The sequence below is a fragment of the Etheostoma spectabile genome, chromosome 5 (genome assembly GCF_008692095.1).
Source record: "Etheostoma spectabile isolate EspeVRDwgs_2016 chromosome 5, UIUC_Espe_1.0, whole genome shotgun sequence".
NCBI classification, from domain to species: Eukaryota; Metazoa; Chordata; class Actinopteri; order Perciformes; family Percidae; genus Etheostoma; species Etheostoma spectabile.
The window spans coordinates 20,166,385-20,178,430 of NC_045737.1; the positions used below are offsets into that span (position 1 = coordinate 20,166,385).

The 12,046-nt window shown below is 39.9% G+C and overlaps 1 protein-coding gene across 1 annotated transcript in view; it reads left to right on the plus strand.

Moving 5' to 3' along the window:
- The window catches only part of cspg4ba (chondroitin sulfate proteoglycan 4ba), a 31,099-nt gene that overhangs the window by 11,678 nt on the left and 7,375 nt on the right, over window positions 1-12,046 (plus strand). The window contains exons 3-7 of the mRNA XM_032515940.1: window positions 1-264; window positions 918-1,391; window positions 2,075-2,251; window positions 8,757-8,955; window positions 10,244-10,375. The exon at window positions 1-264 is cut by the window's left edge and continues 3,312 nt beyond it. Of these exons, the coding sequence (XP_032371831.1) occupies window positions 1-264; window positions 918-1,391; window positions 2,075-2,251; window positions 8,757-8,955; window positions 10,244-10,375 (1,246 nt within the window). The remainder of the gene's footprint in view (window positions 265-917; window positions 1,392-2,074; window positions 2,252-8,756; window positions 8,956-10,243; window positions 10,376-12,046) is intronic.

Below are 12,046 nucleotides of genomic sequence, written 5' to 3' on the forward strand. Positions count from 1 at the left end.
GGACTTTATCGCAATGACACAAAGGTGGATTTCTTCTCACAGTTGGACTTCAAGGATGGGCTGATCTCCTATCAGCACAATGACAGCAAGCATCTAGCAGACTATTTTAATTTAACAGTGAAAGCTAAAGGTCTTCAGCTTGCAGTGGGAGTCAATGTAAAAGTTTACCTGGAAAGTCATCAGAGGCCACCCATTGTGCTGCATCACAACATCTTACTTGTGGAAGAGGGAAAACCAGTGAAGATCAGTGAAACTAAACTAGAGGTGAGTGTTTCAGAAAAGACCCATATTGAAAGTTTTTAATCCAAAGTCATAAAATTTGTATTTTGGTTCAAATCACACAATGGCCCTTTTGAAGGCCAATACCATCCTTTTTTTGTTATCTTGCAATTTATGTTTTAAAAGTCATTACAATGCCACATTTCAAAAATCTAGGTTTTTTTTCTTTATTATTTGACCATTGGCCACTAAACATCTTCTTTATAGAAGATAATAATGATAAGAATTATAATAATAATACTAATTGATATATATTCTAAATAATGATATGCATACTTGTGGAATCTGAGCACAATGTTTCATTTCAACGTTTTACGTTAAGAGCTTCCAAACTGGTTCTAAAAATATTTCATTAAACAACCTGCATCATGTTGTGGTGTAGTTACGGTGTCAGAAGGGAACAATATTTAGCAGATAGTTTAAACTATGATAAAAGAACAATATCTTACTAATTTTAAAGTAAAAGAGCAGTTTTTACTGTTTTAAAGGCTTCTGAAATAGAAAAACACTGAATGCTGGCCAGCGTTTTCTTTTTACAATAATGGCATGTTACATTGAGAGCAAAATGAAAACTAAACTTTAGTGACGCTTGGAACATTTCAAATTTAACCTGGGAATATGTTTTCTGATTGCTGCAGGTCACTCACGAGGACAACCTGCCATCTGAGATTGTCTTCACAGTGAAGGTAGCCCCGTCTCATGGCTTTCTCCGGCGTTTTGTCGAAGCGGGGGAGCGCTACATCGGAACCAAACAGTCCCCTGTCAAGACGTTTACCCAAGAGGACGTTAACAGTGGGAACATCCAGTACATGCAGGTGGAGCCCAACAAAGTAAACGACACTTTCATCCTTGATGCCACCAATGGGGTGACAGACGTCAGTGGCATTAGGATGTCTGTTGACATCATCCCACGCCTCATCCCTCTTCAGGTCTTTAATTTCACGCTGAACGAGGGCGCCTCCAAGGCGCTGACCCAGGATGTGCTCAAAGTCACCAACCGACACTTTTCTGGAATCAACTTCCTGTATAGTTTGACTGAGCCCCCGCGGCATGGTCACATTGAGCACTCTCGACATCCCGGTGTGGCCATAACCTCTTTCACCAGGAGGCAGGTGAGGAATTCTGACAGACGCTCTTATAGTGGCAGCAGAAAAATAGCAATAGACCAGCAGTTGGATAAGTAATTTGATTAAGTGTGGTGGAAATATTTAATAAGACACAGAGGTCATGTCTTATTATGATCATTGCCATTTTACAAGCATAAGATGGTTTTAAGGAGAGGATGTTTTTCAGATTTGACACAAATCTACAGGAATTTAGTAACCTAAAATGCATTCCTAATTACATTTCTGTATAGCAATATTAAGAATAATATTAAGCAATGTTTGACTACTTGACTACATTTACATTTACTTGATTGATTGATAAAAATGGGATTGATTGTTATTGAAGTAAGTAACACTGAAGTCACGGGGCTTATGTCCTCTGTATTTTTCTGTCATGTCTACTTTCATTTTACACAATGAGCTTTTTCAGTATTGACAATATTTCTCAATTGAAATCTCTTGGCATTGCAATTATGTTTGTGCTCCTAATTAATTTACAAAATTTTTGCAAAGTAATAATGGTTTAAATTTTTGTCCATAGTTTATTTGCATGCTATGTCATGGACCAAGTGATGATAATGACCTAAGAGTCAAAAATAATTCTAGGGTTTTGTACCTCTCTGTTTTGAATAAATCTTTACAGTTTTAATCTCAGGGTCTCCCTAATCATTTCCATTATCTTTAATCAGGTGGAACACGAATTCATTTACTACGTCCATGACAGCAGTGAAACCTTAGCTGACAACTTCACTGTGGTGGCCAATGACACGGGCCTGAGGAAGCAGAGTGCAGCCCAGACGGTGTACATCCAGGTTTCAGCTGTCAACGATGAGCCTCCTGTTATTACAGCCAACAGGGTCCTCAGAGTGAGTAGGCACTGCTGCTCTAAATTTAAACTAGACATTTTTTTACTAGCAGGTCTGGCACCATAACTTACTGTCAGACAATTTTCATGTGGGCAGTGTTGCAAGTTGCCATGGCTGGCTGGCGGGCTGGATGAGGGAAACTATGTTTGCTATGTGGAGGAGGGTCTCATGGGGCTGGCAGCGCAGAACAGACATTGACATACAGTGGGGGTGCATTGTAGGAAGGCCTTTTGTTGTGCTAGGATGTTAAGCTTTTAAACAATTTCTCCTGGTAGTACAATAAAGCACTGCTTTTCAGTGGGTCAGTTGCCAGCAATGCTGCTTGAAGAATTGAATTGAAGAGGGAGCTGCTATTTTGCTTAGTTTGGATTCACTGGATATTATTTAAAGGGCTTCTTATGAATACAAAAGAGTTTAAAACAAAATTAAAAACCCACAGGCACGGTCTTGCTGCTGAATATATCTCGCTTGAAATTAGTTTACTTTGCAGGCATCCTAATGTTGACTGGCATGATGGCTTGGCCTGGAAATAGCAAACACTGTGACCACGTCCTCAGTTCAGTCCAGTTTTCTCTACTTCACATCTCTCTTTACTATCTGCTAATACAAAGAAACCCTGTGAGTTATTTAAAGGTACCATGTTGTAAAAAGTGAGATTTCCCTTTGATTATAAATCAGGTTGAGGTGCTATATAAATACTGTGAAAGTATCAAAACGCTCTACGGAAGACCTGGAAACGCTAAGCTAATCAGAGCAGACTAATGGCGTTTTGCCACTGCATGGTACTTCCTCGTCTCGCCATGACTCTACTCACCTTTTTTTTTTGTTTTCCATTACAAAAAAAAGTCCCTGGTACCTGCTAACAGGTACTTTTTTTTAGTACCATTTTAGTCAAGGTTCCAAGCGGGCTGAGGCGATACCAAAAGGTGACGTGAAAACCTGCAGACTACTGATTGGAATCAGAATCGTCACTGTTCACTGTGTAATCATTACTGGCGACAGACGGGAGGTGTCCTGAACGCTGTGTTTAAATAGTTTAGCCAGCGTTTTTTAGGGGTCCAAGCCCGAGGATGCGTGCACCGCAGTAATCGCAAGGCGATACGCGGTTCACACAGCAGGGCTGTGGAACCCTATTGTTTTCGTACAGTTTCTTCTTCATTATTCTTCTCCGCATAAAAGTGGTGCTGCAGCCTAAACCGTACATGGTGGCGACGCGCCATTTTCAGTACTGGTCCGAAAGTCCGCAAAGACCTCAGCCCAAAAAATTGACCCACTTCTACCACTAGGTGGCGCTATAGCAGAGAAAAAACACGTTTGGCTCTATAACTCCCAAACCGTACATCGGAAATTTAAAAACCTTACATCCACGCGTTCCCTGGATCCTACTGAATCTCGTGATATAGGCCACGCCCATTTCCGCCTAAACTTTTATGCGTGAAAAATGGCGATTTATCAAAAACCTACTTTTTCTAACTCCTCCGAGACCGTGCAATGGATCTGCACGAAACTTGGCACATAGCATCTCCAGACCCACCTGACTAAAGTTTGCATAAAGATTTTTTATAGGATAAAAATTGCGCGTGTTACACGCAAACAAAGTTTTGTAGCTAGCCATGAAAACATTGCCGTTGCCATATCTCGGCCAAAATAAATGCTATCAAAGCCAAACTTTAGAATATTACTTGCTATGACCCCCTGAGGCTCTGTACCACATTTGACGAACATTGGCCGCTAGGGGGCGCCACAAATACAAAAAAGTGTGTTTTTCATGAACAAACTTTGCCATATCTCGTTTGGTATGCCGCACGGAAGCTTCATACATAATCTGGTAACGATGGACCATTAGGGGGCGCTATAATCGACGTTTGTTGGTTTTGTGGACAGAGTCAATGCGTTTAAATGGGGAATTTGCAATTGCAATATCTCTGCCACAGTAAATGCTATCAAAACCAAACCGGTAATGATTGTTTCGCCCACCGCCCGGAGGCTCACTGCCAAATTTGGTAGACAGGCCCTTAGGGGGCGCTGTAATCAACATAGAGCATTTCCCAGGGTCGCTGGGGACGACTGGCGCGGGGAGGCTTGGACCCCGTTGAAACTGCGTGCAGTTCTAGTTTTGTTTTTGCTGCCTTCAGCCTCTTGCAAAACTAAATTTGTCTTCTGGCAACAGTCACATGCCGAGAATCAAACCTCCGACGTTCTTTGTGTGTGCCGCGTTAGTTCACGGCAGTTTCCTGCTATGACGGTACCAGCCACGCTCGCCTCACGCATGGGACAGTACTAATCTGCAATGGATAAAGGAGTATGGAGCAACGCGGTCGAGCCAAGCCCAATCGAGACAAGTTAAGCAGGTGCCATTAATGAAAAACGCCATAAGCTTTTTGGGGAGAGGGGCTTAAAGAGACAGGCACTAAAACTGAGCGTTTTAGACAGAGGGTGAATATAGGTATATTCAAACAGAAAACATGGCATAAATAATGTGTTTTTTGAACATTAACATATGTAATTATGTTCTAGTAGAAACCCAAAATACAACTATGAACTTGAAAATTAGCATAATATGGCACCTTTAACACCCATCTGTGAAAAGCACTTCTACTCGCATACAATTTAAATGTTTTAGTTGTAAATTAGATAGACGTTGTCGTGTGTGTCCATGTGCTGAGCAGTGCTGACTTGTACTCTGTCAGCTTTAGTGGCTAGAGTTGTGAGACGTTCAGCTGGAAAGAGAGACTGAAGTGTAGGTCTCTATTGTCTGTGCAGCTTTGCACCAAATGCCTCAAATTCCTCTGGGATCATGCAGACTCAGAAAAGATGGACTACTAAATTTCACTGCACTGAAGAACACTGGGATGCCAGTTGAATTAAAGTGGCTTTAATTAGAAACTTTAAGAATATTTTTTATAAGGGAGCCGTTTATGATTTTTGGCGATAGTCACTGACAAACTGGTCTGCACATATTAATAGTCGGTTTCATTTAAATATGATCACTAGTTATTATTTTACTAGATGTTAGGTGGAAGGTCTGGATTTGTCCACAAGGTGGCTCTCTGCCACTGCACTTCATTAAACAAGTGGAAGATTTTAAGAGATGTACAGGTCTTCTTCTTACAATCACAGTTATTTATTTATTCCCTTATATAATTTATTGTAAAGCTAGTTTTGAAACAGCTTTGATGTTTATATATAAAAAGGACTAAGTCGATTTTTATTAATCAATTATGACACAAGGATTACCTTTACATGCTAAATAAGATTTAAAAGATTTGACATGATCTTCCAGCGAAATGGATACATCTGTCTCCAAACAACTGCTTTGTCAAAAATGAAAGAAAAAAGAACTGACAGAAGAAAGATCATCCAATGATTTCTAGCTTTTAAAAAATATTTTCTATGCCAACAAATAACTTCAGTTATACATCTGTATGCAGAATTTTACACTTACATTTTAAACTAAAACCAGTTCACCTTAATCCACTACAAACGTTTTGATTTTGTAGTTGTGGCAGTATGAACATATATGACATACATTTGACCTGTTTCTGTTTTCCAAGATCTGTGACAGACATTTAGAAATAATTCCATCCCAAGGACTTATGTCAGCAGTCTCTGGGGGTTTTCTGAGATGGAATTAAACATTGTTTCACTGTCAGGGTTTTAAAGTGTGACTCAAGAGTAGAATAGAGTATAAAGAATAGAAAGAATAGAAATAGTCTCCTGAAGTCAAATGTAGTACTAATTTTTTTATGTGAGTTTGTTTTGCTCAAACTTGACTGTCATCTCCGTGGCTTAAGCTGCAACCTAATGAGCGGCAGACTCTTCCCGTCATGTTCAAGGGATTAATCTGGACTCCACAGGGCTGTTTGTGCAAATAGAGCTCATGTGTCTTTTCTTTGAATTTTGGTGAGTCAGACTGAACCTGCTGTGACTTCCTGTTAAGTGGGGGATCATTGGAGGTATAGTCATTTGCCGCAAGCTGAACACACACTCATATATCTTTTCATGTGGGAAGACGTTATGCTGTGGGACCAATGAGATGTGTGTTATGTCCCCATGTGGTGGTTGGATGTGGGGTTTGCAGGTGCTAATTGAAAAAGTACCCCATGCTTCTGTTCCAGTAAGTAGCACTTACAACCTAGTGAGAGGCCAGCTCACTGCCAGTTACACCCGAGCAATTTACATTTTAGGTTAGGGTTTTAAAAGGTAAAGCTTCTACTTTCATAGAACAGCAGTGGTAACTTCATAATAAATATGCTTGCTAGTTAGCTACTGTGTAAACACTGAGATGTTGCTGTGATCACACCCTCCATATAAAACTTGTATATCTTGTGGGGGCATTACACTACACAATGGCCTACTAAAAACTGCTCTAAGTAGGACATTTATTTGTATAAAGAGGACTGTAAATTGTATGGTACATAAGAATATATTTCACACCAATAGGGGCGGCTGTGGCTCAGTGGTAGAGCGGTTGCCTGCCAATCGGAAGGTTGGTGGTTCGATCCCCACCCTTGCAGTCATTGTCGAAGTGTCCTTGGGCAAGACACTGAACCCCGAGTTGCCCCCGGTGCTGCGCATCGGAGTGTGAATGTGTATGAATGTTTATCTGATGTACGGCAGCCCCAGCCACAGTGTGTGAATGGTGAGTGTTTCCTGTAGATGTAAAAGCGCTTTGAGCAGTTGCTAAGACTGGAAAAGCGCTATATAAATACAGCACATTTACATTTACACCATGAACTCCAACCAGAGTGGACTTTAAGACCAAACCTGTTAAATATACTATTTATTTTAACCTAAAATTTTTTTGAAGAACGGTCAAATTCTTGAGACCAAATGAAAGCTAGTATTGCCCCGAGTCTCAGGGTGGCAGTAGCTTAGTCTGTAGGGAGTTGGGTTGGGAACCAGAGGGCTGCCGGTTAAAGTCTCCGTACGGACCAAAGTATGGGGCTGGTAGGATTGTGGATTGTAGCTGGAGAGATGCTCTAGGCACAGTATCCCCCAACCGCTCAGGGCACTGCTTACTCTGACATTCTCCATTTGTGCATGAATAGGTCCTGAGCATGTGTGTGTATTTCAGGCCTGTGTATAGCAACAGAACAGTAATTATAAAAAAACAGAGTGTAAATTGTATTTCCCCCCTTAAACAGTAGAAATTATTATCTGCGGAATGTCTGAAGGTTTTGATGACAAATATATAAGGTATTTGCAAGTGTTTGCAACTTGTTTCCATTACCATTACCCCAAGTGGCCAAATGCAGTATGTATCTGTCTGTCTTTATATTAATGCAGGCACTGATCACAAATACTTATAGACCTCTTCCGTGAGGCAATCACAGCAGACATGTTATAGGAGGAGATATGAGTGATGGTTGAATTCCATTTAGCTGCTTTAGTTTCAGGATTCATGTATTGTGCATGCTGGCTTGAATAGGACACTTGAACAGAACAGAGACATTGTGAATATAATTGTTAACAACAATTTTTTCCTACTATGACAAGTCAAAATATCTGCTGTGAAAAAGGGCCTTGTCCTTTCAAGTAATCAGATTTGAGTAAGTCGTACATTCTCATGATTTTTGTCCTGTCCGTAATTACTGTGGAATCCTAACCAGTGTGAGAACAGTGGTATGTTATATAATAGTTTTCTTCCGGCCCGAAGTACAGAGGCTCATCCTTTGTTGTCAAGTGTCTGTGCGGTCTAGTTGCTTTATGCTCTGTGTGTCAATGAGTTCCTCTGTTCCTTCGTGTTAGCTCAAGGCTTTTGAATTTACATGGAAGCGGGACCTTAACTGTGCCTCTCCAACACTCTGCAGTTCACCCAACTGTGTTTATAGTCATGCCTATATTTAGTCCTGAGATGTCCTTTATTTGAATTATGATGTTGAACGGGACTTGAGTGATCCTCAAAGGGACATTTGTCCATGGGTTGTTGTCATATAATCAAAAGGTGCCTCAGTTAGAGATTGGTTTAAGTTCTGCTTGGTTGGATAATATACTGCACAATGGAAAATGACAGGAGAAGAGAAAGAGCAAAAAACATGTGAAATAGCCTTGGAGCTGGACTCACACCCACTGCATCCTGGGTCCATTGTATGCGGAGATGAAGGATGAGGACCATCAGCTGTTTCCCATGGTCTTAATATGTCTCGTTTCCTTTTCAACTGTATATCTGAGCAGTAAGTAGGTGTTGCATAGCTGCTCTTCAAGTGAGAAAAGTACATGAGACACAATCCCCTTCTTTCCTACAGACAATCTTATTTACTATTTTTGAATGAGGGGGTTGTGATCAAAGACTGTCATCTGCAAATGGAAAAAAAAACTTTAATGTAGCCATTGTATAAAAAAATTTGACAATATTTAATTCCTTCTTTCAAAATAAATGTTGAACTGGCATTAAGCTGTCAGCCCCTACATCATGAGCCATGTGTCTGTTCCCTCAAGTTCCTTGAGGTTTATATTTTCATGGAGATTTCAAATGGCACCTGTTGTGTGCCTTGTGTGTCAGGTTTGGGTGTCTTCAGTGACGGAGATCAGACCAGAGGACCTGAGAGCAGAGGACTTGGACACACCCCCAGTGGGGCTGCACTTTATGGTGACCCCACCTAGCAACGGACACCTGGCCCTGAAGAGTGCCCCCATGAAATCAGTGCTCAACTTCACCCAAGAACACATAGACCAGGGACAGCTGCTGTTTGTTCACAAAGGTAAAAATCTGTTTTTCTATCACCTACTGAAATAATAACACTGCACGTTGCTGGAAAAGCCAGAATAGATTTGTTTAAATAACAAAAGCTAGAAATGTTGTGTTTTATTTAATTTTTTTAATTTTGCATTTATACAAACAGAAGTGAAACGGGCGGTACAGGAGAGGTCAAGAAGCCATAGACTTATACAGTGGTCTTCCTCCCAAATTACAAATAAAATAAACTATTAAAAGAATTAACAGGCACAAAAAACAGAAATATGACTGCAATAACATCTATATTTTTAAGCCTTTCTGTAGAGAGAGGTATTCAAGAAGAAAATACTATTGCCATGTTAATATATGGACTGGGCGGTAATTCAGTACTCAGTTATCATTTATTTGACTTTCATTAGATTTGTATTTTGATAATGTTGTCATTCTATAAAGAAATAGATATTTGATGTGTTTTTTTTAAAAAGGGGTTATGTTTAATATTGTGACATTGATTTAGAGGATATTGCCCAGTCCAAGTATAACCTGTAATGCATTCTTCCGAATTCCAAATTCCTTTCATTCCTCTGCATGCTTTATATTTAATTGCAGCAATGCCAAATGTGTATTTAGATTCAAGATAACTTGTTGTGGTTGTTGTTCCTTTTGTGTCCACTAGAGAATGCTGTTGACAATTCCTACGGTTTGATTTACTTTTTACTTCACATTGAAATCATAGTCATCTACAGCAACAATGTGCAACTTTCTTTATTGGCCGTTAAATTTCTAGCAACACTGATAGTGACAGACTTGTTGGAGCTGATACATATACAGTCTGGAAATGGTTGATATTATCTGTCAACATTTAATGGTGTCAGTCTCGGATCAGGTTTCTGCTTTCAATTCTGGATCCTATCTACTTTTTTCTTTGCCTGTACTTGTATCACCGGGAAAGGTTGTAATAACTGTGTGTAAGGGACTCGCCCCACCTTTTATGTTTAAGTATGCCTCTTTCTTTTTGCACACACAAGCGTAGACAATTGATTTTGATTGAGTATTCCCTTATTGACTCAGAATAAGGATTTTAGCTTGTATTGCAGTTTTTCTTGAGACCAGCATCAGGAGTGCTGATCAAGTACTTTTTTATGTTTATTTAACAGAACCCAGACAGCTTATCTGCCAAGAACACAGTGAAAACATGTTCTCACAAGAACAAGTTTCAGTTTATCCACTGCAGCAGACAAAATTTAACAACCTTGCCTCAGTCTTTTTGACTGCTTTGAAATTATTAATTTTTTGTTTCATCCCATTTTCAGGAGCTATGTCTGGAGGGTTCAACTTCCAAGTCAACGATGGTGTGAACTTCACTCCTAGGCAGATCTTCAGCATCACTGCCAGGGCCTTAGTTCTCAGTTTAGAGAAAAACCGTCCACTCAAGGTGTTTCCAGGTAAATCATTTAAGAACAAGGATACTTATTCTATATTTGTATTATTGTCAAACAAAGCCAACAATGTGCTAGTATTTTTTGATAGTTTTTCTCTTCCCTTTTCTGTGGTGCTCAGCTCAAAGAAGTAAAACTTTAAGAACGGGTCACTGGTTTGATATACTGTAAGTACGAACCAAACTTGATTTCCAACCGCACTTTCATCCTGAACTTATCATCATCTTTTTTAGGGACCTTTTGGTATTTATGGTATGGACCACTAGAGGAAAATAGGGGAGGGTCATGTCTTTTTATTCTTTATTGAGGGGAGGGTCACCTAACTTTTGCATTCATTAAAACAGGAAAATTTCAGAGTGGCTTGTTTGGTGAATATTTTTCCATGTAGCTCCTTGTAGCTCTCTCAGTCTCGGCACCTCAGCGCTAGCAGATGGGTACCTCCCTGTTTAGTCAGCCAGACCATTTGAGCTGTAGCTTTGTAGAGACCATGCAATTTCCCAAACTGAATATATCCCTCCCGCACACATAAACACAAAACTGCTTTGCTAGTTCCATCATGTTGTAACTGAGACATCTGCTGAAAAAACAATTTATTCATTAGCATGATTGCCGTACTGTTTAGTTCAAAAACATCGAAAACACCAACGTACGAAAACATAGCGTACCAGATGCAAGATTTTATTTTGAAAACTCAAAGCATGCGGACAGCACGCAGTCTGGAGGGCATGAGTTGGGAGGTCTCCAGGCTCCAGCCATATCCGACTCAAATATCCTTTCGGTCCCTGTGATTCTTTGTGAAATTGTGCAAATGACAGCCTTTTCAAGTTATTTGAAAAGGACGGAGTGGTAGCATGCAAGCTCCCAAATTAACGCTCGTCTGAGAAATGAGTTTTGGATAATGTTCAGCTTCTGCAGCTTTGCCTACGCTAATAAACAATGACTGAGGAAGCCTAGTGACGAGTCCGAGCAACCAGATCACGTGTTGAATTTGTTATTATCCAGTGTGCTTTGTTGGATGGTCTCAACGTTTTATTGTTTTCTTTCATGTGAATACTAGATTACTAAAGGAGTAACTTAGTATTTGATGTAATGCAGTAATGCTGGAAGTGTGCATTTAGTTTCCATACTTATTAGTAAATCTACTGAAATGGCCACCATAACAGTGGAGTGTGATGTACAAGATAAAAAGGCAGCTGGTTAGTTGTGGAAAGTATGTAATGGTTGTATAAAAACAATGGCATTTTGTACATCTTTGTCAAGTGCAAATCAGAACAGAGGGCATCAATAAATTGTTGGGGAGGGTCATAAAAATAATTATTGGCAAAGGCGGGTAAAGTCTTTTTTAACCCCAAAGCTCCGCTGGTAGCCCCTTGAATAAAAAAGGAACAGTCCCTTAGTTGTGTTTTTTTTTTCTGTCCTCCCTTTAATATGAGATAAAAAAGAATTACTGAAGTGGAATTTCTTATCTATAGACTTGTGTGTAAGGAGACTAAGCAGCTGCTTCCTGAAAGGAACTGAAACAACATATTACGCCTCTCACTCATGCTTTTTAGGTGTGCTTTTAATATCCATAACAAAAGTATTGATTTTTCTCTTTTTTGTTTCTATTGTTAGTGCTGTAGTTAGTTAGTGTGTGTGTGTGTGTGTGTGTGTGTGTGTGTGTGTGTGTGTGTGTGT